Raw genomic sequence first — 24,558 nt, 5'->3', positions numbered from 1 at the left:
CAAGCAGCCCGAGACTGGCCCGTTCAAGCTCCAGTTAAGCACATCGTCGAAGGCCCGACCGCAACAAATCACACTGAGTCGCCCCCCTCTCGCCCACCACCAGACCACACCACCGGCGGCGGCGGCGAACCAGTCGAGAACACGAAGGCGATGGCGACGGCGCTGAACCGTGGCCTCCGCTCCGGGATCCGCCTCCTCGCTGCCGGCGCCGAGGCGTCCAGGCCAGGCAAGCGCCCCTCTCATCCCGCATCCCCTCGCCTTGACCTCTCACCATGGTCCGATTAGGGTTGCTGCGGCGCCATTCGCTTAGGTTGGGTGTTAGTTTTCCGTTGGTCGCGGTGGCGTGGATGTGTGCTGTGGTAGATCCGTCGGTTCCTCCGATAATTGTTTCGATCTCGTGATGAAATGGTCGTCGTGGTGACGTGGTCCCAATATTCCGGGCCCGAGATTTGTCCGCGCTCTGCTGTGATTTGGCTTTCGATCGGGCTGTGAGTTTAGTCGGTATGTTTATGTTTAGTGAATCAGGAGAAGCACTGTATTTACGTTTTCTGCACTTTGGTCTTACATGTGGTCAATGGTTAGCCTTTGTCCTTAGATCGATAATTGCTGAGTTTGCAGCGTCTGATAACACAGGAATCAGCCATAGCCGATAAGCACTGAACAGTTGAACGACCACTCTGGATACTCTTGTATCATTCCGATTAACCAGTGCGAAAGAGCACTATTCTTGTGTTTTATGTTTCGTGATGCGTGCTCACAAATGTTATAATTAGAGTTTCTTTGTCTTGTGTTTTTAAAGGAGCTTGTATCAATTTGTTTGAGGTTTTGTGTCCAGTTTCATTGTCTTGTTGAGGAACCTGATAGTGATAGGCCTTTGAGGACATACAATTTAATAGAAATAATGGTTGGAAATATTAACTATGCAACTGGGGTTGGTTATTATTTTGATGCGCTACTTTGTTGTGCCTCCTTATAGCAGTGATCAAAGGTGATTATTTACAATACAACAGGCTCATACTACCTTTTGTCACTGCTGGTTGTAATTAGTGCACTGGCACCATGATTTTTAACCTTAGTATTGAGCAAACTGTTTTTCTCTCAGAAGAAGGCAATTGTCTTGTCTTCTCAGCATTGTTTCTCCAATTCATTAGTTCCTATCATATCAATGCCGTAAGGTCAAAACTCCCGTGTTTCATATTTCTTGTCAGTGTTATTAGAGGTGACCAAAGCAGCTTGGGTATGTGTACGTGTGGAGAACTGGAGATGGTGATTGCTGGGACTGAACATTAGTGCCTCGTAGTTGTTTGGCTTGTTTTCTGGATTTCTGATGTCTGAAATTATAATCAGATGAAGTTGTGAAGTTTTCTCCGGTTTAATTCACTTCTTACTAATGATTTAGCGCTATGTGTGGATGCATCAGCCTGTTCATTATTTCCTACTCTTTCCATATCATGAAGTTATGTGCTCTCCTTTTTTTTCTGTTCGTAAAAAGAGATTTGAAAGGTTGGGATATACGTAGAGATCTTTGTTTGAATAGGAGTGCTTGGAAAGCAGCTATTGATGTGCCTGAACCGTGACTAGGGGTTCATGTTGGTTTTCAACTCTAGCTTACCCCAACTTGCTTGGGACTAAAAGGCTTCGTTGTTGTTGTTGTTGTTGCTGTTGTTGTTGTTGTTGTATATCACCCCAGATATCTGATTTTCTTGTTGTGCCTGCATCAGCTTATCGTGGATTTCATGCCACTGGTGTGAAGAGAATGGGAGGACATGGGCATGACGAGCCATACTACCTCCATGCCAAGCACATGTATAACTTGCACAGGATGAAGCATCAAGGGTTGAAGGTGACCCTTTCGGTGCTAGGTGCAGTTAGTATCGGTGTTGGAGTCCCTGTGTACGCAGTCATATTCCAGCAGAAGAAGACCGCCTCAGGTTGAGATGATGCCTTTCGATGCCTACATATTGGAGACTTATTTTCAACATCATCTTGTGAAGTTAAAAGCTTGGACTTCATTCTACTTTGGTTGTTGCCTGATACGGCATTTTCTTACCATAAGTTGTAACCTCGTTTCTTGCGATTTGGTGTAGGACACAACTTTTCTGTTAATAATAATATCCTGGCTTCAACTTTCAGGCTGTGGAGATCGGAATATCGTTTGTTTATTTTTCTGTTTCTTGTCACGCTACTTGTGCTGACTGCTGAACACGGGTAGCAGGTGTGTTGCCTTTTGAGGTGTCACTTCCTTTTGTATCCGGATGCTTATCATGCTGAATGGCCATTACTGTGTACCAGCAAAGGGGCTTGACTGACCTAGTGTCGGGACCTAATACCGGGGTACCCCAGAAGTTGGAACCAATAACCACCGAACGTTAAAAACTTCTGAACGCACAAGAGCGTTGCTTCACCCCTTACTGGGGTAACAGGAGCTTGGTTCCACCTCGCTTGACGCCTTTGGGGTGGGCTCGGTCTCGCCCGAGGGCCGAGGATTAGTCTCTGTCTCGCCCGACGCCTCTGAGGTGGCTCTGCCTCGCCCGAGGGACTCAGGGCTAGTCTCCGTCTCGCCCGACGCCTTTAGGGCGGGCTTGGTCTCGCCCGAGGGCTGAGGGATAGTTTCCGCCTCGCCCGACCCCAGAGGGGCAGGGTTGGTCTCGCCCAGGAGATAGGGATTGGTCCCCGCTTTGCCCGACGACAAGAATGATAGAGACAGGGCAAGACAAGACGTTCGGGTCAACCATGGCTCCAAGAACTATACCCTGCGCCCTGGCAGGAAAAGTACTGCCAGGGGAGGACAGGACGGGTGCTTTAGACCCTTCCGGGAGCAGCAGGGCCCGAAAGGTTGTACAGGTGCGTGCTCCTCACCCTGTAGAATTGTAGGCGCCGCCTTCAGACCTGGGACACGGAACCCGACGAAGATATACGACAACCGCTACACTCCAGAAGAAGATTTGCTATCTCCACGAACGACGGGAATTCTGTCACCACGCTGTAGACCTGAGGGAGCAGCGCCCGCTTCCCGACCCCTCAGGTCCAAATCCAGAAGGTCTTGACCTCGGCGTTACTCCGGACCCCGACCCCTCGACACTCCGACGAAGACTCACAAGAACCAGAAGACGTGCGGAGCAAGGCTGGGAAAGGCTAATAAGTCAAAACCACTCTACTACAGCCCATACCCTGAGCAGGATAACATTCTGTAATCAACCTGACACACTACAGGGACATCAACAGTGTTGTAGACACTTATCTTTCTTAGCACTCATCAGAATGAAGGACCAGGCCGGGTAGACGTGAACCACAAGATTAGATAAAGCCCTCATCCTTGTAAAAGCCACCCCTTGATCTATAAAAGGGGATGCGCCTATCCCATAGAGGGGGGACGAAAAATAAGACCAAACAAGAGAACGCACTCATACACACAGTTAAGCGGCTACGAAGCTCTTGACCACCTTTCAACCCTTTCATCAGAGACTTGGGACCAGTCCTCTCTCTCGATCGTTTGTACCCCTTACTACAGACCGTTCACGGTGCTAATAACACGAGCAGCAGCAAACTGGACGTAGGGACATTCCGCACGAACCAGTATAAATCTTGTGTCCTTTAGTGCACCATCCGAGCCTAACGCGCATTACTATAAATTTACTTGCCGATGCTTGTACGAAACACCGACAGTTGGCGCGCCAGGTATGGGTCTTGCGCGTTCCAAATCAGGCCTCGGATGGCCACCCACGTAATCACCTGGGCCCCAGGCGCACATGTGTGTTTCGGCGACCTAGATTTCATCATCACACTAGGAGGAGAACTGGCGCTGACTCACTCAGCCGCCCCATCTCCCCCTTCCATCAACCTCAGCCGTCTTAGGCTCGAGGGCCGGCCGGGCAACTCCTGGGGAGTCCCGTCATCGAAGGAGGCCTCTCACAATGCCACCCTATGTTCGGAAGGGTCCGTACAGGGCGCCCCAACGGCGTTTTCGTTCGGTCTCCGCAATGCTGCGGCGACCGCTGGCCGCCTTCTGGCGCTACGTATGGTTCAATCACCCACGGACATCGAGTTCATAGGGGCGATTGAGCGGGATACGGAGACCCTCTACGAGCTCCTCAACGAGGAGCCAGGATCGTTCTCTAGCTCGGATTCCAGTAGGGGGAGCCACCACCCTTCTCGGGAGTGCTTCATGACGCAGACCTGAAAGCTCTAGTTTGGTTTTGGTTAATTGATGAAACCCTAAGTGCTAACCTAGTTTATCAAAGTGATTATGAGATAGGTAGCACTACTCCAAGTGATGAAGCAATGACGAAGATCATGACAATGGTGATAGCATGGTGATGATCAAATGCTTGAACTTGGAAAAGAAGAAAGAGAAAAACAAAAGGCTCAAGGCAAAGGTATAAAATGTAGGAGCCATTTTGTTTTAGTGATCAAGACACTTAGTGAGTGTGATCACATTTAGGATAGATAGCCGTACTATTAAGAGGAGTGAAACTCGTATCGGAATGCGGTTATCAAAGTGCCACTAGATGCTCTAACTCATTGCATATGCATTTAGGATCTACTAGAGTGCTAACACCCTTAATAATATTTGTGAAAATATGCTAACACATGTGCACAAGGTGTTTGCACAAGGATTCGGCGCTTTTGGGAAAATGAAATGTCTATTTTCTATTGCGCCGGATGCAAAATTCTTGGTGGTTGGCACACTTGAGCAAGGGTGAAGAAGTTAGAGTTGAAATGGAGTTGGTCGAAATGATGCTGGCGTCGGTCTACTGACCGGACGCTGGGTCACTCAGCGACCGGACGCTGAAGGGCTGCGTCCGGTCGAGCTGTCAGACGGCACAGTCGCTAGGGTTGAGCACCGGACGCTGGTCTGCGTCCGGTCAAGGTGGACCGGACGTGTCCGGTCGAAAAAACATGCCTCGGGGAGCTTACTGGAAACGACCAGACGCTGAAGCTTCAGCGTCCGGTCAGTTTTACCGGAGCGTCCGGTCAGCTTCGTAGCCGTTGAAATCTGACGAACAGCGTTTGAAGCAGGTAACGCGTGGCGTCCATCGGGCGACCGGACGCTGAGGGCCAGCGTCCGGTCAGTATGACCGGAGCGTCCGGTCAGAGCGCGTTTTGTCTAGTGAAGGGGTATAACGGCTCTATTTGATGGGGGCTCTATTTATAGCCCCATGGCCGGCTCAAAGGATAACTCTTGCACATTTTCATTGACATAGCATCCTTGTGAGCTTAGCCAAAGCCCTCCCACTCATCTCCATCATTGATCCATCATCATTGTGAGATTGGGAGAGAATCCAAGTGCATTGCTTGAGTGATTGCATCTAGAGGCACTTGGTATTCGTGTTGCGCTGCGGATTTCGCTTGTTTCTCTTGGTGGTTGCCACCACCCAGACAGTTGGAGCAGCGGTGGAGGATCGGCACGAGTTGGTGATTGTTCGTGGCCGTCTCCAGTGATTGTAAGGGGAGTTGTACCTTCCCCAGCGGAGTGCTGAAATGTAACTCTAGTAAATTGCTCGTGTCATTGAGTTACCTCACTTGTGGGTCGGTTCTTGCGGTGTCCAATCGTGTGGACGAGGTTTGTGAAACACCTCTTAGCCGCCGAACCACCAAGTGTTGGTCAACACAACGGGGACGTAGCGTGTTGGCAAGCACGTGAACCTCGGGAGAAAATCGATTGTCTCTCTTCTTTGGCATTCTCCCGGTGATTGGCTATATATTCATCTTGTGATTAGTTCATCCCCTACACGTCAGTATAATCACTCTACTCACTCAATTACATTCTTGCAAACTAGTTGATACAAGCTCTTTAGTATAATTAGAATTGAGAGCTTGCTTTATTATTTACATTCATCTAGTTGAGCTCTTTAGAGTAGCAAGGTTGAGAGCTCTTAGTGAGTAATTACATAGCAAGTTTGTGTGCCTAAGTATTCATTGCAACTAGAATTGTTGGATAGGTGGCTTGCAACCCTTATAGAGCTAGAGCAAGTTTGCATTACGCTATTTGTCATACTAATCAAATTGCTCTAGTTGATTTGTAGATTTTTAAATAGGCTATTCACCCCCCCTCTAGCCATATTAGGACCTTTCAAGACCCCCGAAGGTCACGTCGCAAGCGCCTCCAGGGAAGAGGTCACCCCTACAAACAACCCTGACAGCGGATCCGGGGAAGAGATGATAGCCCCATCCCGCCTAAGGATGGAGCAGCTAAGGGCCCATCAGCAAGAGATCGATGAGGCCGGGCAAGGGCTCGTCCAGGAATACGCGGACATCAATTGCGAGATTGAACGCTGCAAAGACGGGGGACGCACGCGCGCCACAGCCCGCACCGTACATCAAAGGATCCTCACCGACGATGGGGCCCTTCCTCACTTTGCCTGAGCTAGCCAGAACATCGCCGCAGCAACCGCCTTGCTGCATGGCCTTCCGGAAGCCGCGACGTTCGAGGATCGCTGCGCTCGCCGAGAGATTCGCACGTTGCTCGAGCGTGCAGTGGCGCAGCAGGCGGAAAGTTCGTTGTCTCAATGACATGAACCTGACACCAGCCAGCGCGCGCCCTTAGTGCGTCCCACCAAGGACGCATCCGTACACCAAACACCGCCAGCCGACGGGCAGCCCTCTGTCGTCCTAATACATCAACGCCTCGGCCATGGCCGCGACGTACGCAGCATCATCGACGCTCGAAGACGTGCCCACGGCGACGATGGAGAAGCAGCACACCGTGGCTATCATCCTCGACGTGGCGAGCGCTACGACAGCTACGAGGACCGAAGCCCGAGCCCTGGCCTGCCAGGCCCTCAGGCCTTCAGCCAACACATCCTCAACGCTACATTCCCCCTAAGGTATCGACCGCCTACCAACATTCCTAAATATTCTGGCAAAACAAATCCTAGGCTTTGGCTCGAAGACTCTCATCTCGCATGTCAGGCCGGTGGTGCGAGTGATGACAACTTCATCATTCACAATCTCCCGCTATTCTTGGCCGATTCGGCTCGAGCGTGGCTGGAGCACCTGCCGTCCAATGCTATTCAAAGTTGGGCAGATCTGATGGAGATCTTCGTGGGTAACTTCCAGGGCATGTACAAACGCCCTGGAAACCCATGGGACCTCAAGAACTGTCGCCAGAAGGCCGATGAAACCCTCCGCGGGTACATCCGGCGTTTCTCTCGACAGTGCAACGAGCTCCCGAATGTCACCGATGCCGACGTGATAGGAACCTTTTTGTCCGGGACGACCTGCGAATCCCTGGTCCACAAGCTAGGACGCAGGGGCCCATGGACTACCAAGGAACTCCTGGACATCGCCACTAGTCACGCCTCTAGAGAGGAGGCGGTCGGAGCCATCTTTGATCGCTCTGACGGAAAGACAAGGCGGAATGAGGACGCCGGCGAAGGCACCTCCAACCGTCCCACCAAAGGGAAAAATAAGAAGCAACGGCGCGACAACTCACTCATGGCCGTTGCCGACCGCAAAGGTGGCCGGAAGCCCGCGGAGGGCACTCCGAACCACTTCGAGAAAATGCTCGAGGGGCCATGCCCGAACCACGCCTTCCCGGCCAAGCACCTATACAAGGAATGCGGCCTCATGCACAAATACTTGGCCGGGGGCCTTAACAAAGGGGAGCAGGAGAAGGTGCCTGTTCCCACCACTGATGACATGGAGGAGAAGGATGACACCTTCCCAACGCCGACCGGCGCCCTCATGATCTTCGGAGGATCAATGGCCTACGACTCCAGGCGCCGCCAGAAGGTCACACGTCGTGAGGTCTATACCGCCGGACTGGCCACGCTAGCCTTTCTCCGGTGGTTGGAATCCACCATAACCTTCGACCGGACCGACCATCCGGATGCCATCCCACACCCAGGAAGGTATCCGCTTGTCATCGACCCGATTGTCAGACCAAAGCGGCCTCAACATCATGTACGCCAAGACGCTCGACGAGATGGGCGTCGACCGAACGCACCTCCGTCCCATCCAAGCACCTTTCCATGGCGTCGTGCCTGGAAGGCAAGCCGTGCCACTAGGGGCAGATCGACCTGCCCGTCACTTTTGGGGATCGGTCCAATTACTGGACTGAGACCCTCACCTTCGATGTGGTGGGGTTCCCGGGGACTTTCCACGCCATCCTGGGGTGACCATGCTACGCGAAGTTCATGGCCGTACCCAATTACACGTACCTAAAGCTAAAGATGCCGGGTCCCCGTGGGGTCATCACCATCGGCACCTCCTTCCAGCGCGCTTATGAGTGCGAGGTCGAATGCTGCGGACATGCATCCGCAGTCATCGCATCTGAAGAGCTCGCCACCCTCAGGGAGGATGTCATTGAAGGGACACCCGACGCAAAGAAGTCATCCGGATCGTTCGAATCGGCAGAATGCTCTAGGGAGGTCCTCTTAGATCCTAGCAGCTCTGAGGGCAAAAAAGTTTGTATCGAGACCGCGCTCTCCTCCAAATAGGAAAGCGCGCTCGTCGACTTCCTCCACGCCAACAAGGACATCTTTGCGTGGAAACCCTCAGATATGCTGAGCATCCCGAGGGAGGTCGTCGAGCATACTCTCCAAATCCTCCCGGGCTCCAAGCCGGTGAAACAACGCCTACGCCGCTTCGACGAGGAGAAACGCAGGGCCATCGGCGAGGAGATAGCCAAACTACTGGCCGCAGGATTCATTAAGGAAGTATACCACCCAGAGTGGTTAGCAAATCCTATTCTTGTCTGAAAAAAGAGCGGGAAATGGAGAATGTGTGTCGATTACACCGGCCTCAACAAAGCGTGTCCAAAGGATCTGTTTCCTTTGCCACGAATAGACCAAATAGTCGATTCCACCACAGGGTGCGAAACCCTCTGCTTCCTTGACGCATACTCTGGCTACCATCAAATTGCGATGAAAGAGTCCGACCAGCTCGCGACATCTTTTATCACGCCCTTCGGATCGTTTTGCTACATTTCAATGCCGTTCAGTCTGAAGAACGCTGGGGCAACGTACCAGCGCTGTATGCTTAATTGCTTCGGAGACCTCATCAGGTGAACCATTGAGGCCTATGTCGATGACATCGTAGTCAAATCCAAGCGAGCTGACCATCTTGTCGCCGACCATGAACGAACCTTTGCGAAACTCTGGGCAAACGGCATCAAACTCAATCCCGAAAAATGTGTTTTCGGGGTCCCGAAGGGCATGCTGCTCGGCTTCATCGTCTCCAAGCGCGGCATCAAAGCCAACCCGGAGAAAATATCAGCCATCACAAGGATTGGCCCAATCCAAAACATAAAGGGGGTTCAGCGGATCACAGGGTGCCTTGCCGCCCTCAGCTGATTCATTTCACGCCTCGATGAACGAGGACTCCCCCTTTATCGACTCCTGAAGAAAACTGACCGCTTCGAGTGGACAGCCGAGGCTCAGGAGACGCTTGACATGGTTAAACGATTTTTAACTAAGCCGTCGGTCCTAGTTCCTCCATGCGATGGAGAATCTCTCCTACTGTATATATCGGCCACCACCCAAGTGGTTAGCTCCACCTTAATAGTAGAGCGAGAGGAAGAGGGGCACGCCTTCAGGGTGCAGTGCCCTGTATATTTCATCAGCGAGGTATTATCTAACTCCAAAACCCGCTACTCCCAAATCTAGAAACTTCTCTACACCGTCCTCATCACCAAAAGGAAGCTACGCCACTACTTCGAGTCACACCCCGTGACAGTGGTGATGTCGTTCCCCCTCGGCGAGGTCGTTCATAGCCATGACGCTACGGGAAGAACCGCAAAGTGGGCACTCGAGCTGATGGATCAGGGCATTTCTTATGCCCCCGAACGGTGATCAAATCTCAGGCACTAGCCGACTTCATCGCAGAGTGGACCGAGGTCCAAATGCCACCAGCAGTCGTCGATCAAGAGTACTAGACAATGTACTTTGACGGATCACTAATGAAGAAGGGCGCCGGAGCAGGACTAGTCTTTGTATCCCCCCTCGGGGTCCACATGAGGTACATGGTTCGGCTTTATTTCCCCTCATCAAACAATACTGCAGAATACGAAGCGCTCATCAACAGCCTACGAATCGCCATCGAGCTGGGCATCCGATGCCTCGACGTCAGGGGCGACTCTCAGCTGGTCGTCAACCAAGTCATGAAAGAGTCATGCTGCCATGACACCAAGATGGAGGCATACTACCAAGAGGTTCGACGTCTGGAGGACAAATTCGATGGCCTCGAACTCAATCACATCCCAAGGCGCCTCAACAAAGCGGCCGACACGCTCGCAAAAGCAGCATCCAGCCGAGAGCCAGTCCCAATAGGTGTCTTTGCCAGTGATCAACACAAACCCTCGGTACGCTATGCGGGGTCGGAACAAGCCGACGATGGCCCTTCTAGTCCGACCCCCGGGGCCGATCCGCCAACTGCTCCGCCCGACCCCGAGGTCATGGAGCTTGAAGAGGACCCAGTAGAGGAGTCCGATCCTCCTGATGACTGGAGAACGCTTTACCTCGACTATCTCCTCCATGACATACTACTGACCGACAAGACGGAAGCCCGATGGCTCGCACGATGCGTCAAGTCCTTCGTTCTTGTAGAGGGCGAACTCTACAAACGAAGTCACATCAGAATTCTGCAACTCTATATCCCTGGCGAATAGGGAAAACTTCTGCTGGGTGACATCCACGGTGGAGCATGCGGTCATCATGCCACACCAAGAACCTTGGTTGGGAATGCATTCCGACAAGGTTTCTACTAGCCCACCGTAGTAGTCGATGCTGAGCAAATTGTACGCACCTGCGAAGGGTGCCAATACTACGCTCGGCAAACACACCTCCCGGCCCAGGCTCTCCAGATGATCCCCATCACGTGGCCTTTCGCGGTCTGGGGGCTCGACCTGGTTGGGCAACTCAAAAAGGCGCCTGGGGGCTTTACCCACCTGCTTGTCACCATAGACAAGTTTACAAAATGGATTGAAGCCCGACCAATATCCACAATCAAATCCAAGCAAGCTGTGCTGTTCTTTCTCGACATCATCCATCGCTTTGGAGTACCGAACTCCATCATCACAAACAACGGCACATAGTTCACCGGTAGGAAATTCATTCGATTCTGTGATGAACAACACATCCGAATCGATTGGGCAGCCATCGCGCATCCCTGGACGAATGGGCAGGTTGAGCGTGCAAACGGCATGCTTCTTCAAGGCCTCAAACTCAGAATTTTCAACCGGTTGAACAAGTTCGGCGCGCGTTGGCTCGCTGAGCTCTCGGTTGTGCTCTAGAGCCTAAGGACAACTCCTAGCCAGGCCACTGGCTACACACCTTTCTTCATGGTCTACGGTTCCAAGGCCATTCTCCCAATATACCTCGACTACGGAGCACCAAGAATCAGAGCATATGACGAACAGGGAGCCGAGGCATCTCACCAAGACACCATGGACTAGCTGGATGAAGCCCGCAACATCGCCCTCCTCCGTTCGGCTAAGTACCAGCAAGCGTTGCGGCGGTACCATAGCCGACGGGTGCGGGGTCGAGCCTTCAACATAGGAGACCTCGTCCTCCGTCTTGTGCAGAGCAACAAGGATCGCCACAAACTCTCCCCGCCCTGGGAAGGACCCTATGTCATCGTGGAAATACTTCGCCCAGGCGCCTACCGGTTGAAAACCATCACAGGCGAGGTCTTCACCAATGCCTAGAACATTGAGCAGCTACGTCGCTTTTATCCTTAAAATAAGCATACACTCTTATCAGTTTTTGTCATAATAATACCCTGATCCTTAGTGACTTCCGACCCCTACAGATAGCGAGGGGCCAGATCTCACTCGGGGGCTGGCTTGAGATCATAACATATGACATATGTAATACAAGTATTACGCTTGCAAAAAATTCCTGTGTTATACTTACAAACAATTTCTAAGTTTTCCATTCGCCTCATAAACAAGTTCTAGGGGCTAAGATCTTGGGAATGAATTCTGAATACAACTGGTAGGACTGTGAGACACCCACGCCCTAGCGGTTGCAACTTCTTTGCTCACCAGTTCAATCAGAATTAGTTCACCCACGTTCCTAGCTTCTTATAACTTAGACCATGAGAAGAGTCGGAAAGCACTAAAATCTTTCCTACAGAAAGGAGGGAAGATAAAAATTGCTTGCCATAAGCAAATGATGTAATTTTGTTCCTTTTTGCACAAATTCGTCACTTACAAAGCGATTTCATTACAAAAAGGAACAATATACTTATAAATTCAGATAACTGTTTGCTCGGGGGCTTTCCCACAAAGTTATTTCATTACAGTCTCTGCTTAGCTCTACTACAAGTACTACTGCGGTCGCCGCGCCACGCTCTCCATCAGCAACGCCCAGGGCATGTACACGGGCCAGCTCGTCTACTGCAGTCGCCGCGCCACGCTCTCCATCGACAATGCCCAGGGCATGTACACGGGCTAGCTCGCCTACTGCGGTCGCCGCGCCACGCTCTCCATCGGCGGCATCCCGATATCCTGCCGCTTCACTGGATCCTTGAAGGCGCCACCATCTGCGATGTCTCCGTCGGAGCATCTAAGGACTACGCCATTGTCGTCAGCCGCAACCTCGACAACGATGCCACCGCCAGGGCATCTAGGGACTACGCCATCATCCCCAGCCATAACCCTGACAACGGCGTATGGGCAGGAAACGCCCGTGCCAAAGGAGGAGCACAGCGGAGGATGGCGCAGTCGACGACGTACGACGCCCACCGGTGCCTCTTCTCCTTCGACAACAGCGACTCCTCAGCAAGGGCAGTACGCACCATCTCATCTATGCTGGATGATCTCTGGCTCAACATCATGCGCCAGACTCGTGAACAAATTTGTGAGTTCTCTCTCTCTCTAGCATTACTCTTCCTCACTCAGGAATTACCGCGACGCACGGACGTGTTTGGCGGAAAGGAAGAAGAAGGAGAAAGAGCGGCTCGAAGGCAGAAGAGGATGTAGGATGAGAACTCCTCTCCCCATCCCTATTTAAAGAGGAGGCGCGGTAGCTAAGGAAAGGCGAAAGGTTGGACAAAAAACCCTCTCCCTTCCCCTCTTTAAATACAGAATCAATGCTGATTGATATCTGAGGGGACACGCCGGAACTAACGGGACGCACCCCGGTCGACGAGGCGTCCCTCTTTGGTCAAACTGAGCACTACCTGGGTATGGCCCGCTACTGACCCACTCTGGATGTAGCAATTAAGGCGCCCATATAGGTAGACAACCCTTCATCTCCCCATGCAGGACCACAGGCAATCCGACGATAGGACCTTTTGGATCTCCTAGGCCGCCCGTTCGGCCTAGAAGACACGACGAACGACCGACCAAAGAAAGATAAGCATCTCAGCTTTCTTACTTTATGCGTTAAAATTCATTCACAAGTTTCCGACCCCGTCAAGCAGTGGGGACACGAACATCACTCGGGGGTTGCCAAGGATGACTACCAGTCTAGACATCCTCCTCACCTGACCCCTCCATACGCTTGAAATTAGGAGTACGGAATACGGGCATAGAACTTTGAGTAAAACTGGACGAACTGGTAGACCCTATGCCTCGGTGGCTACGGTGTTTTCGTTCACCAGAAAAACCATGCTCAAACACCCCTCGCGTCTCTGACTTCAATGTCTGCCCTCTCAAGAAGGGTTCGGAGGGGTCCGCCTACAGAGTCTCTCCCAAAGGAGAAGCTGTCAGGTTCCCCAAATTAATTAAACGGCTCAGATCGCCACCGAGACACGAAAAACAAAGAATAGCAATTCTTGTGCAGATTATTCCCACCTCATTGCGAACATCAGGATCCAAACCCCGCACGGACACATTTGATAGGAGCCTTTCGTCACTCATATCTACCAAGGTAACCTTACCGACTCCACTTTCATTTCAATCATATTATACGTATACAAAACATCCCAACGCTTCGTGTCACATCACGAAACGGCCGTTGCCTCATTCGATATAAGCGACCACAGGCCGAGGTTCGAAGGTCGGCCCACCAAGAGCTTAAGGCCGCCTCATGCCGAATAGAGCCAGGGAGAGATAACCGAGACAAGCCTCAGCAGCCCTGCCTGACCCCGCTCAGAAGTGGATAGGGACGTCTTGACCTTCTCTCGTTCGATTCTAACCCCGAGCCAAACCCACAGAATCTCTATCGAGGAGAGGCCATCGGGCCCCCTGAGCTTATCGAACAACTCAGGCATCTGTCGGGAGGCGGGTTAAGAAGTTATGGAGTGCCACCAGAAGGCTCTGCCGACCCCATCAGCAAATGATGGACCCGGATTCCACACGAACGTACCCGTTAGTGAGCTCGTTGAGCGCGATACTCGAGCCGTCGAGGCAAGTGTCGTTCACTCAGCCCCTCCGATTGCGAAAACCGAGGATGGGGTAACACGCAAATAACGGCCGACCCCTATCAGACCCTAACAAGGCTTGGGGGCTCGAGCTAAATAATACAGGGACACAGGTTCGAAGGCCCCACCTTGCCGAGCCCATAGAGTCCCCAGTTGGGATTTCTGTTGGAAGATAGGGTGGGGAATATTGTGATGACATCCATGGACTTTGTCAACCCTATCACCAAAACCATAGTTTCGATCTCCAATAACCCCCAACCCCAGCAAATGCAGGGGGTCGGACCTTACTCGGGGGCTATTAAGGTACAGCTACCTCCTTTCTTTCCTTCGAAACAATCTCCTCACATTATAATTAGAGGCATAATTCAGGGGAACATATTGGTAAGATCATAAAAAATCAAACAAAATGAAATTACAACGCAAAATCATGAAAAGCGTCCAGACTCGAAAAATCAAATCACAAAAAATCAAACAAAATGAAATTACAACGCAAAATCATGAAAAGCGTCCAGACTCGAAAAATACCGACATTTGTCCACATATTACATATAAGTTGTTCTCAAAATTGTTCGACTAATTACTCCTGTGGAGGGAGAACCATCTCTTTTAGATTATCTGCTAGGTTCTTCACAAGGGGAGCAACCATCTTCTCCATTTCCTCCAGCTCTTCATCCTCGTAGGTGGACGGAAAGCCTTCGCTCATCACCTTCAGGTTTATTTCCTTCTCATAATGGGCGTGGGCGACGGTGAAGGCCTGGGTAATCCCGGTGTGAAAGGCACTCTCCTCAAGTTAGCTCACCCGAGCCGTGATACCTGTGACACGAGCCGTGAGCGGGCTGGTCTCCACCGGCTCCATCACATTTAGGGCGTTAAGGACCACCCCGACCGTAGCTTGTAGAAGATCATGCTCATCGCTCTTAACCTAAAGGGCCCTTCGCGTATAGGCAGCCTCTGTTTCCAGCTTGATGGAGACGTTCTCAACACTCAACCTTCCTTTCACCGTGTCACCAAGCTCCGCCCGGAGAGAGCAGACCACCACGACATCCTCATCCACCTTTTGCTGGAGGGCCGTGGCCCTACTCTTAGCCTCCCGTCGGAGTTCCCGCTCCATCTCTAGCTCCTTCAGGACTTCGCCGGTCTTCTCATTGACCGCGGCATTCCTCTACAGCAGCTCATCTCGCTCTTTCTGGAGCCTAGCAATCTCCTTCCCATCTAGCTTAGACCTCGCCGCCAGATCCTCGAACATCCCGTGGGCCTCCTCCGCGTCCTGATGCGCCTGGGCCTCCCGCTCCTGGGCGGCAGCAAGCTAGGCGGCCATGTCTGCTCGCAGATGGGCCTCCTCGAAAAGGCGATCCCTCACAGAGAAATTGGGACTTTTTCCAACTACGAGCAACAAGAATCTAAAGAGGAAGAAGACTGGTATCAGAAAAGCGAAAACACAAAAACATGCACAGAAAGAAGAAAGCCCAGCAAATACATGAGTAGTAGGAATAACAATCTCACGGAGGGCTCCTCTGGCCTGGTCCAGGGCGTTCAGCATGGTCGAGATCCTGATGTCAAGACCCTCCTGCTCCAGGCTCTCAGAATGATCATCGAGCGAGAAAAGGGCCGACATCGGGTCCTGAGCAGCCATCCACTGGAGCGGTGGCTCCCCCGTGCGGGGGAGCGGTCTCCTCCTGACAAAGGGGCCAGGGGCGGCTCCCTCCTGACCCTATGTGGCACCACTGCCGCACTCGAGGATCCTCCGACCGGATCTTCCTCCATCTGGGTCACTTCGAGCGCCACGGGCGGATCCACCTGGGCCTCCGGTGGCGCAGATTGCACTACGTCCTCGTGCGCTACCACGGCCGTACCCGGCTGGTCTAGGCTTGGCGCAGTCACGACCGCCTCCACCGGTGGTATACGGCCCTTGGCTGGCTGTACCACGTCCGCCATTAAGGAAGTCACCTGCTCGGTAACCTCCGTGGGCATGGGCGCCACCACAGACACCGTCGGGTCGGCCAATGCGGCCCCGATGTCAGCATTACTCCTACCCAAAACAGGGGTGATGGCAGGCAACGCCATCTGTCCCACTTGAATGGCAAGGCTCTTCTTGGGCACCAGCCCCAGGGGGTGACCCGTCCGCAAGAACCTGCACAAAGGTAGTAACCATTAAGTCAAAATAAAAATGGAAAAAGGATGAAAACAGAGGAATCAACAACTTACGTTGACGTCCTCGGCCGGTGGAAGCGTTTTGGGGATGGATCCCCAGATCCTTGCCCTGACTCATCTAGGCGGGACCGTTTCATGCCTGCCCCCTGCTCTGGAGCAGGGGGGTTCATCTCGTCGGGCGCGGCACCGGAGTCGCCCCCCTCTATCGTCTCACGAGGCGCGACACCGGAGCCGCTCCTCTCCATCATTTCATCGGGCGCGACACCGGAGCTGCCCCCCTCCATCGTCTCACAGGGTGCAGCACCGGAGCTGCTCCCCTCCATCGTCGCCTCAGGGGTGGCGGCAGCAAGCCCCCCCCCCCCCCGTCCACTGGTCCTCGATCGGCATGCCATGCGAAGCGGCGGACTCGCTGGCCTCCACTAACCTCATCGATCTACTTCCCTCCGCGTGGAAAGGGAAGGGCCCCTGCATGAATGGGTTGCCACTCGTTAGTGTGTCCTCATCCTCTAGGATGTCCCAATCCACGCCAACGGCTACCTTGTCGTCGTCATCGTCATCATCATCATTGTCGTCGTCCTCACTGCTCACGTCCTCTCCCCGATCCCGTGCCTCCTGCTTCAGTCGTTTCGCCTTCTTCATCTCTTCCCTTGCTTTCTTGTCCCGCTCAGCCGCGAGTCGATTCACCGCCGCCACGACCTTGTCCTTCGGCAGTGGAACCGGGCTATCCTTAAAGACCAGCACCCTCGGCTGGTCCCAATGTCATAAAAGCAAGTGTTAAAAAAATGGAGATCCAGGAAAAAGAAAAGAGCACGGGAGAGGAGGGCTTACGAATTCAAAGAATCCAGGCTTCGGCCGCATTGGGGGGTGTCCAAGCACCTGATACACAATGTCGAGGACCCTACCTGCAGAATCCTTCGTCGGCTCTATCGCCTCCTTGATGCGCTGCGCCACTTCTGAATAAGGGAGCGCCTCGTCAACGAGCACCGTTCCCTCGAACGATATCCCAGGCATCATCCGATGCAGGGGAAGCACACGCGCCATCAGTGGCGCCACCCTCCTCGTGTGGTAGGCCAATAATCCCCGTCCCCTTTACACCTTGACCCTTTAGGGCTTGGAGGGCGGAGAGAAGGTCGGAGATGTGTTTTTTGTCTTTGGACTGGACGCCCCAGCCCTACGACTCCAGAGCATCCACAATAAGGCGCCCAGTGTACTTTGGTAGGGTGGCACTCACATCATCCCTAACATAAAACCACTGCGAGTGCCATCCCTTGTTGGATGTCGCTAGACGCATGTATGGATAACCCTTCGACCGGGTATGACGCAGATGAATGCTGGCACACCCCATCGGCGCATTCACATCTTCCCCCCCAATCTTCCTCTTCGATAGACTAATGCTAAAGAAATACCGCCACAGATCAAAATGGGGATCGATCCCCAGGAAACCCTCGCACAGGGCCACAAATGCTGCCATGTGTTGAATCCCATTGGGAGTTAGATGCTGCAGCTCTACCTCATAGTAATCCAGTAGCCCCCGAAGGAATCTATGCGCGGGTACCCCGAATCCCCACTCATGAAAGATGGCAAAAGAGACGACATACCCTTCAGGCGGCACCGGCTCGCCCTCGTCGCCAGGTAGCAGCCACTCTTGGACGACGGACTATGGGCAGAGAAGGCCATGGTAGAAGAGGCCCTCCAGATGCCGTGAGGTGATGTTAGATCTGCCCCACAACTCCATTAAAGCAATAGGGGGAAGGGCAGGCGCGAGCTTGACGATGGCTGCAACACGAGTGCAAGCCGGATGATGGTGGCGACATGGGCACAGGAAGCTGGGGCGGTTGGCGGTGGATGTTTCAGGACTCAAAGGCAGGGGAGCGAAATACGAAACCCTGGGGGCGAACCCTGTGGTTTTATAGGGGGCGACGGACGCGAGAAGGGCAACCATCCGCCTCGATCTCCGGGCCTGCCATGCGCACCACCGCGTCACGTCGTGGGACACGCGCCCGCAGTCCCTATCCTCTCACCCCAAAAATCTCGACGGATGGTTCGCCTTCCCCAGGTGAATCCAGACTCTCTACCCACCTGGGAAACGCAAGCCATGAAGGCCTTTTTTTCCTCTCCTTGACCCACCTAGGGCCTCAAAGCACAGCGGCCGGCCCAACTGAGGAAGGGTCCGTGAACGACCCGAAATCAAGGGCGCAAGCACCAGTCAGGTCAACCCTGAAATAAGTTCCCCACGAATGGGATACCACGACCCTCTCGAAAAAATGACCAGTTGACGAAAAGATTAAGTCCTTCAGCCTTACCCACGAAGGGACCGATACAACCCCCCAGGCGACTCTACTCAAATCACCCGGGGGCTCGGGGGCTACACCCATCGGGTGCGCTTGCGCGCACCATCTGGCAAAGAAACTCCGACGAAATCAAAAAAACACCCTCCAGGCGGTTCTACTCGAATCACCTAGAGGCTCGGGGGCTACTGTCGGGGACCTAATATCGGGGTACCCCAGAAGGTGGAACCAATAACCACCGAACGTTAAAAACTTCTGAACGCACAAGAGCGTTGCTTCACCCCTTACTGGGGTAACAGGAGCTTGGTTCCACCTCGCTCGATGCCTTTGGGGTGGGCTCGGTCTCGCCCGAGGGCTGAGGATTAGTCTCCGTCTCGCCCGACGCCTCTGAGGTGGCTCTGCCTCGCCCGAGGGACTCAGGGCTAGTCTCCGTCTCGCCCGACGCCTTTAGGGCGGGCTTGGTCTCGCCCGAGGGCTGAGGGATAGTTTCCGCCTCGCCCGACCCCAGAGGGGCAGGGTCGGTCTCGCCCAGGAGATAAGGATTGGTCTCCGCTTCGCCCGACGACAAGGATGATAGAGACAGGGCAAGACAAGACGTTCGGGTCAACCATGGCTCCAAGAACCATACCCTGCGCCCTGGCAGGAAAAGTACTACCAGGGGAGGATGGGACGGGTGCTTTAGACCCTTCCGGGCGCAGCAGGGCCCGAAAGGTTGTACAGGTGCGTGCTCCTCACCCTGTAGAATTGTAGGCGCCGCCTTCAGACCTGGGATACGGAACCCGACGAAGATATACGACAACCGCTAGACTCCAGAAAAAGATTTGCTATCTCCACGAATGACAGGAATTCCGTCACCACGCTATAGACCTGAGGGAGCAGCGCCCGCTTCCCGACCCCTCAGGTCCAAAGCCAGAAGGTCTTGACCTCGGCGTTACTCCGGACCCCAACCCCTCGACACTCCGACGAAGACTCACAAGAATCAGAAGACGTGCGGAGCAAGGCTAGGAAAGGCTAATAAGTCAAAACCACTCTACTACAGCACATACCCTGAGCAGGATAACGTTCTGTAATCAACCTGACACACTACAGGGACATCAACAGTGTTGTAGACACTTATCTTTCTTAGCACTCATCAGAATGAAGGACCAGACCGGGTAGACGTGAACCACAAGATTAGATAAAGCCCTCATCCTTATAAAAGCCACCCCCTTGATCTATAAAAGGGGATGCGCCTATCCCATAGAGGGGGGACGAAAAATAAGACCGAACAAGAGAACGCACTCATACACATAGTCAAGCGGCTACGAAGCTCTTGACCATCTTTCAACCTTTTCATCAGAGACTTGGGACCAGTCTCTCTCTTGATCGTTTGTACCCCTTACTACAGACCGTTCACGGTGCTAATAACACGAGCAGCAGTAAACTGGATGTAGAGACATTCCGCCTGAACCAGTATAAATCTTGTGTCCTTTAGCACACCATCCAAACCTAACGCGTATTATTATAAATTATTTGCCGGTGCTTGGACGAAACACCGATACCTAGTGACCTGGATCTTTGAAATCAGATACTGTGGTGGTCCTTTTGACAGGTCGTACTCGTAAAAGCTGGGTTCAGTTCCTTTTTTGAAAAGTTTCGTGTCATTGGTTGAATGTCTTCACTCTTCAACGTTTGTTTCCTGGAAATTTCAAAAACTTCATTTTAGTAAAATCTGTATAAAGTTGCTACAATGCAAGGACGTTCAGATCTTTCGGATAGACAGATGAGTGTGCATGTAATCTGAATTTAACGTGGGGCTCAATTGCACACAAAAATTGTATTTTTATACAAGTAGTATCTATATAAAAAAGGTCAGCAAAATATCTCAGATTCCGAAGCAGGGTAATTGTGAACTTTTTCCGAATAAACCCCTTGGAAACTAGTCAAGGTCCGTGTCCATCCTTCCGGCGCGGCGGAGATCGAATCGAGCGCCCGCCACGGCGATGGCGACTAGAGTCCTGCCGCCGGCGCTGCTCCCTCTCATACTCCTGCTGCTGCTCCCGCTCTCAGCCCGCGACACCGTCGCCACGGGCGAGGATTTCCCACGCGACGGGCGGGTGATCGACCTTGACGAGAGCAACTTCGAGGCGGCGCTGGGCGCCATCGACTTCCTCTTCGTCGACTTCTACGCCCCATGGTGCGGCCACTGCAAGCGCCTTGCGCCCGAGGTACGAGGAACTCCTGCCGACCTGTCAGCTTGCTGGTGGTGGTAGTCCTGTGAGATGTGATGCGAATTGGGAGTTGGGATACCGTGGGCTGTTGCCGTGGATCTTGGCTTCTGTGTTAGTGCTAAGGGAATGGGTTGATTGGGACTCTGGGATTCCTTGTTCTTTGGGTGGGTGGTCCCAAGAACTCGAGCAGATTAGACCGAAGTGGGAGAGTACAGAACTTATTATTTTTCAGAATATTTATTCGATTTTTGAACAAAAATTGTTGTTATTGAGTCATTAAACAAACCGAGAGGTAGTGTGTGACACCAACTGAATTTGGGTACATTAGCTTGTGGAAAAAGACTAATAAGTGCTATTAAGTGCAGTGTGTCTGTGACCCATTTGTAGGTTCTCAAATGATACGTTTTGCTTGCATACTTGCATAAAAGCCGGAACTGCCAGGGAATCGGATTAAGAAAATGAAGTTCTGACATTATTCCCTTTTTTTTGCTGGTGTAGTTAGATGAAGCTGCACCGGTGCTGGCAGGGTTGAGTGAGCCTATTGTTGTTGCCAAAGTCAATGCTGATAAATACAGGAAACTTGGATCAAAATATGGAGTGGAGTAAGTCCTTGCGCCCCCCCCCCCCCCCCCCCCCCCCCCCCCCCCCCCCCCCCCCCCACCACCACCACCACCAACCCCCACCCCCCAAAAAAAAAGCATTTTGGTTTCACTGGGAATAGATATTCTTAGATTGGATGCCTAATGCTTATTAGTTCCTAAATGCAGTGGGTTCCCTACCCTCATGCTTTTTATCCACGGTGTCCCAATTGAATACACTGGTTCGAGGAAAGCTGACCAGCTCGTCCGCAGTCTGAAGAAGTTTGTTGCGCCAGATGTTTCTATCCTTGAGTCAGACTCTGCGATAAAGACCTTTGTTGAGAATGCTGGTACAAGCTTTCCTATGTTCCTTGGTTTTGGGGTGAATGACTCATTGATTGCTGAATATGGAAGGAAATACAAGAAAAGAGCATGGTTTGCTGTTGCTAAAGATTTTTCTGAGGACATCATGGTAGCCTATGAATTTGATAAGGTTCCAGCACTGGTTGCAATCCATCCAAAGTATAAGGAACAAAGTTTGTTCTATGGCCCATTTGAAGGTAATTGTTATCCTTTTCTTGTGTTTGTTCATGACTTTATTTTTTCTATGTTGATCATTAGTTTGAGAAGTGATTTGAGGCACCGTATATTGTCTTGTGGTCATTTAATATACCATACATAGCCATGTTGCTTCCCCCCATAATACCATAACTGATGGTTTTGTTTTTTTGGACATAGAAAATTTCTTGGAAGATTTTGTACGGCAATCCCTTCTCCCTTTGGTTGTCCCAATCAATACAGAGACGCTAAAAATGCTGAATGACGATCAGAGGAAAGTTGTTCTCACAATTTTGGAGGATGATTCAGATGAAAATTCTACACAGCTGGCAAATATTTTGAGATCTGCTGCTAATGCAAACCGTGATTTGGTGTTTGGATATGTTGGAATCAAGCAATGGGACGAGTTTGTGGAGACTTTTGATGTTTCCAAGAGCTCACAGCTGCCAAAGCTACTTGTGTGGGATAGAGACGAGGAGTACGAGCTAGTAAGTAAAGCATCCTCAGTAATTAATTCTATTTTCTAATACCAGCAACCATATAAAACGTACTGTGTTACTGGCATGTTCTTACTAGTAATGGCACAGTTTTTCTATCAATAAAGGTATTACTTTTATAGTTCCTGTTTGTTGACCCTCATAATTCCCTGAAAAAGTTAATACTTGGTTAAGATAGAAACTGCTACTATCTCTCTGATAATCATCAAATAAGAATTCATTATTTTCTGGAATTAAATTAAAATGGTTCTTGGTGAAGGTGGATGGTTCAGAGAGATTAGAAGAAGGTGACCAAGCATCTCAAATAAGCCAATTCCTTGAGGGATACAGAGCAGGAAGAACAACAAAGAAGAAAATCAGCGGCCCTTCTTTCATGGGTTTCCTGAACTCTCTGGTCAGCTTGAGCTCGCTGTACATCCTTATATTTGTCATTGCCCTTCTGGTTGTCATGGTTTACTTTGCTGGGCGAGATGATACTCCTCAGCCAAGACGAATTCATGAAGAGTGATGAAAGCTTTGGGAGCTTATGCACCTAAAGATGGCTAATCTACCAGGAGATGTTAGCTCAGAGGTAAGATTTCAAACTTTCAACTGATGCAAGTCGTGAAGAGTGGTTTTGGTGATTGATGCTGAGATTCTTCAATCTCTACTGGCAACATCAACTTCTACATCCTGCTTGTTTGTGTTTCTGCGTTGTGCCCTTCAATTTGTTTTTTTAATTTAGAGCTTAGAAATTAGCCTCTGCCTCTTCCTGTGTATTTTAGACACTGCCATTCCAGAGTCCATTTCTGTGAAAATATATTTGTTATCATACTCTGTTACTGAACTCTTGTACAATTAATACAGGATATATAGAGTGTGTTCTGGTGCTACTATGACTATGAGCCTGCTCGTTTTCTATTGCTGCAGCTGCGGCTGTTGCGGCAGCACAACAACAGCCGCAGCTGCAGCGGGAAAATCTGCAGCGAGTGGAGCCGTTACTCGCTAGTTGTCAGTAAAAATGTAAAACAATCATTTTGCTGAGAAATGCTTTTATGCGATTGGTTCAGGCGTTCAGCTGTGTAGCCATTAATTATGTTGACCTGGGGCGGACTCGCCAAATTCTGCCTATATAAATTTATAGCACCCGCATAAGCAAGGCTCATGCCTCCAGGGTAGGTCTGTTTGGAATGTGAAAAAAAATGTATTCCTGCATTTTTCTGTAAAATTAAACTGATTTTTATAAAATTCTTACCTAATTCGTATAAAATTTTAAATGTGTGTTTTCCAAACATGCCCACGGCAGACGTGCATCGCCGTGCTCCCCAAGAGGAGCAAGCGGATAGTGGCGTAGAGCCTATCACATATCCCGGTGTAAGTGAGGTGATCATCTTGTCTTGAAGCGCATGGGTCTAACTAGCGGAATGTCGTATCTGTCCACGTCGGCCATGAAGGCGTATGACAAAATCTTCAGCGGTGACCTCGGTAACATGCAAGCGCTTCGTGAGTTGTTCTCGTCGGACGGCGACGTGGGTCCATGCAAGCGGCGCCATCGCCGCTCGGCAGCCCGTGCATAGGCCTCTTAGTCAGCACTGCAATTCACGTTGATCAGTACACTAGGGTGGTAGGTTGATTAGTACACTAGGGTGGGCTTAAGTGTCCATGTATAATTCTTCTGATCCATAGGGCGCCGCTAAGGCATGTTATATTAAACTTTTTCTCTATCTTAATACAAAGACGCACAAGCCTTTTGCGTGATCAAGAAAAAAATATGCCCGTATTGGTCAAAATCTGTTTTGAAATCCATTGGGGAACAGGGCGCCACGGGGGAAGGGAGTCGCCGGAGGCTGGCCGCTGCCAGAGAAGGGTTGCACCATGGGAAGGAGAGTCGCCGAAGGAGGGAAGGAAGAGATGCGACTGGGAGGTTGGACGGGGAGGAAGGATGAGGAGTTCGTCGTCCAGACCCGCCGTCGGTGAGAACCACCGT

General features: G+C 51.6%; 2 protein-coding genes and 1 long non-coding RNA gene across 5 annotated transcripts; 2 read left to right on the top strand and 1 right to left on the bottom strand.

The window, feature by feature from the left end:
- The first annotated feature begins 52 nt into the window (after positions 1-52).
- Positions 53-2,149, top strand: LOC136495168 (uncharacterized). Its single transcript, XM_066491160.1, has 2 exons — positions 53-226; positions 1,722-2,149. Exons 1-2 carry the CDS (start codon positions 151-153, stop codon positions 1,934-1,936), a joined length of 291 nt encoding a protein of 96 aa, XP_066347257.1. The 5' UTR covers positions 53-150; the 3' UTR covers positions 1,937-2,149.
- On the bottom strand, positions 1,980-20,481 carry LOC136495169 (uncharacterized). The gene is made up of 2 exons (XR_010768909.1): positions 20,291-20,481; positions 1,980-2,310 (listed from the first exon to the last, which is right to left on the bottom strand). It is a non-coding gene; the product is annotated as an uncharacterized lncRNA (long non-coding RNA).
- Positions 20,482-20,618: 137 nt separating this feature from the next.
- On the top strand, positions 20,619-24,268 carry LOC136495166 (protein disulfide isomerase-like 5-2). 3 transcript variants are annotated; one of them, XR_010768908.1, is made up of 6 exons: positions 20,619-20,956; positions 21,458-21,561; positions 21,727-22,097; positions 22,276-22,583; positions 22,852-23,163; positions 23,878-24,268. XR_010768908.1 is itself a non-coding variant. In XM_066491156.1 (5 exons), exons 1-5 carry the CDS (start codon positions 20,732-20,734, stop codon positions 23,098-23,100), a joined length of 1,257 nt encoding a protein of 418 aa, XP_066347253.1. In that variant the 5' UTR covers positions 20,619-20,731; the 3' UTR covers positions 23,101-23,432. The 3 variants fall into 3 exon arrangements, 1 of the variants encoding a protein (XP_066347253.1); XR_010768907.1 differs by lacking the exon at positions 23,878-24,268 and adding an exon at positions 23,439-23,815; XM_066491156.1 differs by lacking the exon at positions 23,878-24,268 and having other exon boundaries at positions 22,852-23,432.
- The last annotated feature ends 290 nt before the right edge of the window (positions 24,269-24,558 follow it).

This window comes from Miscanthus floridulus, chromosome 12, assembly GCF_019320115.1.
Source record: "Miscanthus floridulus cultivar M001 chromosome 12, ASM1932011v1, whole genome shotgun sequence".
Taxonomy (NCBI): Eukaryota; Viridiplantae; Streptophyta; class Magnoliopsida; order Poales; family Poaceae; genus Miscanthus; species Miscanthus floridulus.
Note: the sequence above shows the minus strand (reverse complement) of the source record. Positions and strands in the feature narration are given on the sequence as shown.

Coding starts and splice junctions, on each gene's coding strand:
- LOC136495168 (XM_066491160.1), top strand. CDS start 151: ATGGCGACGGCGCTGAACCGTGGCCTCCGCTCCGGGATCCGCCTCCTC. Junction 227..1,721: donor CGCCGAGGCGTCCAGGCCAG/GCAAGCGCCCCT, acceptor TGCCTGCATCAG/CTTATCGTGGATTTCATGCC.
- LOC136495166 (XM_066491156.1), top strand. CDS start 20,732: ATGGCGACTAGAGTCCTGCCGCCGGCGCTGCTCCCTCTCATACTCCTG. Junction 20,957..21,457: donor GCAAGCGCCTTGCGCCCGAG/GTACGAGGAACT, acceptor TTGCTGGTGTAG/TTAGATGAAGCTGCACCGGT. Junction 22,584..22,851: donor GAGACGAGGAGTACGAGCTA/GTAAGTAAAGCA, acceptor TTCTTGGTGAAG/GTGGATGGTTCAGAGAGATT.